Source organism: Benincasa hispida, chromosome 4 (genome assembly GCF_027475165.1).
Source record: "Benincasa hispida cultivar pf3 chromosome 4, pf3_genome.v1.1, whole genome shotgun sequence".
Classification (NCBI taxonomy): Eukaryota; Viridiplantae; Streptophyta; class Magnoliopsida; order Cucurbitales; family Cucurbitaceae; genus Benincasa; species Benincasa hispida.
In genome coordinates, this window is record NC_143481.1 from 13,963,059 (window position 1) to 13,966,995 (window position 3,937).

At 32.0% G+C, this 3,937-nt stretch overlaps 1 protein-coding gene across 1 annotated transcript; it reads left to right on the forward strand.

Annotated features, from left to right (window-relative positions):
* The first annotated feature begins 329 nt into the window (after positions 1-329).
* On the forward strand, positions 330-3,493 carry LOC120076501 (17,18-epoxy-17-hydroxycur-19-ene N-malonyltransferase-like). Its single transcript, XM_039030347.2, has 3 exons — positions 330-670; positions 1,266-1,700; positions 2,641-3,493. Exons 1-3 carry the CDS (start codon positions 432-434, stop codon positions 3,293-3,295), a joined length of 1,329 nt encoding a protein of 442 aa, XP_038886275.1. The 5' UTR covers positions 330-431; the 3' UTR covers positions 3,296-3,493.
* Positions 3,494-3,937: the final 444 nt, after the last annotated feature.

The window sequence follows — 3,937 nt, forward strand, 5'->3', positions numbered from 1 at the left end:
TAAAATATCATAGTCTATTTGTGATAGACCGTGATAGACAACGATAGACTACTATTGGTGATATTTTACTATTATTTATAAATATATTTAGTAGTTTTGTCATTTAAAAAAAATTCTTAAATAAACTAATCATAATAATAAAAAAGCATTAAGTGGTAAAATATATATTTTGGCTATGAATAAATTATAAGCTAATGTGTTTGAATGAAATAAATTAATGAAAATAGGGTGGTAGACACCACAAGGGTCTAGTTTGGTCCCCCACACACCCTCTGTTGTCATGTCTAACGCAATATCAACATCCTTAATTATAATTTCATTTCAAACCATTTTGTTTGTTTATTTGTTTTGTTATTCAGCCGATCGACATTATAAAGTGGTCAAGAACTATCATAAAAAGAATCATATTGTGTGGTAAAGGAGGGATATCAATGGCGACTATGGGGATGCAACAGCTTCAAATTGTTTCAAGTGAAACCATTAAACCTTATTCTCCAACTCCTCCGAATCTCAACATTCATACCCTCTCCCTCTTTGATCAGCTCGCCCCCCACATGTTCGTGCCTCTCGTGTTCTTCTTCTCCCGCCACGGTCCCGATTTGGGTATCAACGGTCACGATGTCGATAGATCCAAATTACTCCGACGATCTCTTTCTATGACTTTGTCTCGGTATCATTATATATTACTAGTATACTCAAAAGCTTAAGTTATTAAGTTAATAGTTTTTTTAAGATTATAATTTACTTTCCTACTAATTGGACTACTTTTCATTTTTTTTTTCCATAATTTATCTCTCTTCTAATTCACAGCGTTCCTCAAACTTGATTCTAGAAAACTTATATGATAGATAGTAGAAAAAGGTTTTTACTCTTATAATATCTTGATTGGGGTATAAGATTTTGTTTGGTTCTCATGATTTGTCTCTCTCCTAGTTCATGTGTTCCTCTATCTTGTTTCTATAAAATTTAGAAGCAAATAGCAGGAAACTATTAACCCTAATAGTGTCCTAGGTGAATAGTAAGAAAGTCTTTACCCTAAAAATATCTTGTTTGGTAGATAACCACTTGGTTGCATCTTCCATCAAGAAACAAAGAAGTAAAAAAATTCTTTCACGTGATAAATTATGGTTAGATAATTTGGTGAGATGTATAAAGATAATTGCAGCACGAGATGCACCTAAATTATTTTCATATATATTTTCATATATATATATATTGTTCAAGGCTAAAAGAAAATTGAGTTGTTTTATTCATATTCTTGATAGGTACTACCCTTTTGCGGGTAGGATCAAAGACAATGTCTCGGTCGACAGTAACGACGAGGGAGTGAGTTTTGTGGAGGCTCAAGTCGAGGGCGTGACGGTGTCGGAGATTTTGGAAAAGCCTAGGAGTGAGATTGTTGAGATGTTGTTTGTTGATGGGTTGCAATGGAAAGAGTCAAAAGTGGGAGCTTTGTTGAAGGTTCAAATAACGTTGTTTGAATGTGGAGGATTGAGCATTGGAGTGCTGCTGTCTCACAAGCTTGGGGATTTGGCGACGTTGGTGAAGTTCGTACAAGATTGGGCTGTGATTACTCGAAACGGCGGTTTTGGTGAAGAAATTGTAAACCCGCTTTTTTATTCCGCGGATTTGTTCCCTCATGGCGACTTACCCGCCATGTCCGGTGCCGTGATTGAAGAAGGAAATTTCACGTGCAAAAGGTAATTCTGTCAAACTAACATCATTTAATTAAAAAGAAAAGAAAAAAGACATAATTTATAATCATTTGATTTTTTGAAAACTAAGTTTAAAAACATAATTTCCATATATTGATTTCCTTATTTTATTATCTACTTTATAGACTTTTAAAAAAAAATCAGACCAAAATTTGAAACTTTAAAAAAGTAGTATTGAAAAATGTTTTTTAAATTAAAAAAAAAAAAAGAATCAACTTATTTTTAAATATAACAAAATATTACTATCAATCTATGATAAACTGTGATAGACATTTATCAGTGTCCGATAGATGTTTGATACATATATATCGCGATCTATCACCCACTGATAGATGTCTATTACGGTCTATCACTAATAGATAGTGAAATTTTACTATATTTAAAATATTTTCAACAGTTTTACCATTTAAAATCATTATATATTTAAAAATTTGTCTTTTTGTTTTTGAAATTTAAACAAGAAATAAGATGTTAACTAGGAAATATGAAATAGCAAAGAAGTGGTAAGAAAATAAATGTAGTTTTCAACAAAACCAAATGATTATTAGTTGAAGTTTGAGGTTTAAAAAAATTTGTATTTTGTATTTTGTTTCTAAAAAATAATAGCAAAGAGATATTTGTTATAGGCATCCAACTTTAAAAAATCTCTAATTACTTCTCAGTTTTTAATTTTAGGATCTATCAAGCATAAAATTAAAAATTAAAAAAACATTATATACTTTTGTAATGAGACTAAATAAACACAAAATCTTGAATTTAACACTAACGGAAAAGAATTAAAATAAATATTTTGAAGAACTAAGAAATTTAAATGGATAAAAGTCAATCAAAATAGAGAAATCATTGTTCATAAACTAAATTTATAATTTAACTTTATTTAAACCTAAATTAAATTGTATAATCATGTATTCGTGTTCCTAAACAGGTTCTTGTTCGAAGGTTCAAAGATTGAATCCCTCAAAAACAGGGTTTCAGAGAAGATGGAGAATCCATCTCGAGTTGAAGTTGTGTCAGCATTAATCTACAAAGCCATCATTGCAGCAACGCGAAATTCCCAAAACCACCCTACACTATTATTACAAACACTAAATTTACGTAAAAGGGTGGCGCCGCCGCTGCCGGAAAGTTTAGTCGGAAGTTTAGTGTCATTCTTCCCCGTGGGTGTGGCCGGAGAAACAGAAGTAATAGAGCTACACGAGCTGGTGGGTATAATGAGAAAAGAAATGGGAGAATTTTGCAACAAATACGCCAAAAAATACAGAACAAAAGAATGGCATGATTTGATAAAAAAACGTTTAAATGAATCGAGAGAAATTTTGAGCAAAAATGGGAATAATCAATTGATTTATAGATTTAGCAGTGGGTGCAATTTTCCAATTTATGAAGTGGATTTTGGGTGGGGAGCGGCGGGTTGGGTTACTATGGCGGCGTTTAAGATGAAAAATACTGTAATGATGTTGGATGCTAAAAATGGCGGTGGAATTGAAGCTTTGGTCAGTTTACAAGACAAGGAAATGACTGCTTTTCAGCACAATGAGGAGATTCTTGCTTTTGCTTCGTTCAACCCAAGTGCCAATTAATTGTATATAAACTGGAGTTCAAGTATGGGAGAAGAAAAAAACCAATGTTGTCTCAATAAATGTTGTTTGCTTATTGTCTTTGGTTGGTTTGGTGGTCGAACTTGTTTGTGTTTGAAGGATTGTTGTAATGTAACAAGATCGAAAAAAATATACTTTTACCAATTCATAATAAAGATGGGTGTAATTGCAATGAGATTATATTGATAGATCTATTGTAATAGACTCAGTCACAAAGGCAATTCGATTACTTTTGATCGTGTTTATTTAGAATATTACGAATATGTCACATTTACTGTTACTACTACTGTCATCGTTTGACCCCTAACGATAATGGTAAAGGTAACAATAAATGTGACAAATGCATTATTCTCATACTGTTACAGTAATAATATTTGTAATGGTAACGGTAGTGATAACGATAACAGTAAAAGTAATGGGTCCCACGTAATTTTAAAATACAATCAGATCGATCACTCTTCATTCTTCGATCAAATTGTGCGTTTTGATTACAATTTGGAGGTGGGTTGCACAGTTAATTACGATTACGGAATACAGGTAAACAACAATTAATGCAATCAACTAAAGTCCATTTTTTAGATTACTATTGATGGATTAGGTTTCACCGGTAAACGTGACATAATA

Bases quoted from the DNA above. Each gene is read 5' to 3' on its own strand.
- LOC120076501 (XM_039030347.2), top strand. From the start codon at position 432: ATGGCGACTATGGGGATGCAACAGCTTCAAATTGTTTCAAGTGAAACC. The intron at 671-1,265 runs GTATCATTATAT...TATTCTTGATAG, and splicing joins CTTTCTATGACTTTGTCTCG to GTACTACCCTTTTGCGGGTA. The intron at 1,701-2,640 runs GTAATTCTGTCA...GTTCCTAAACAG, and splicing joins GGAAATTTCACGTGCAAAAG to GTTCTTGTTCGAAGGTTCAA.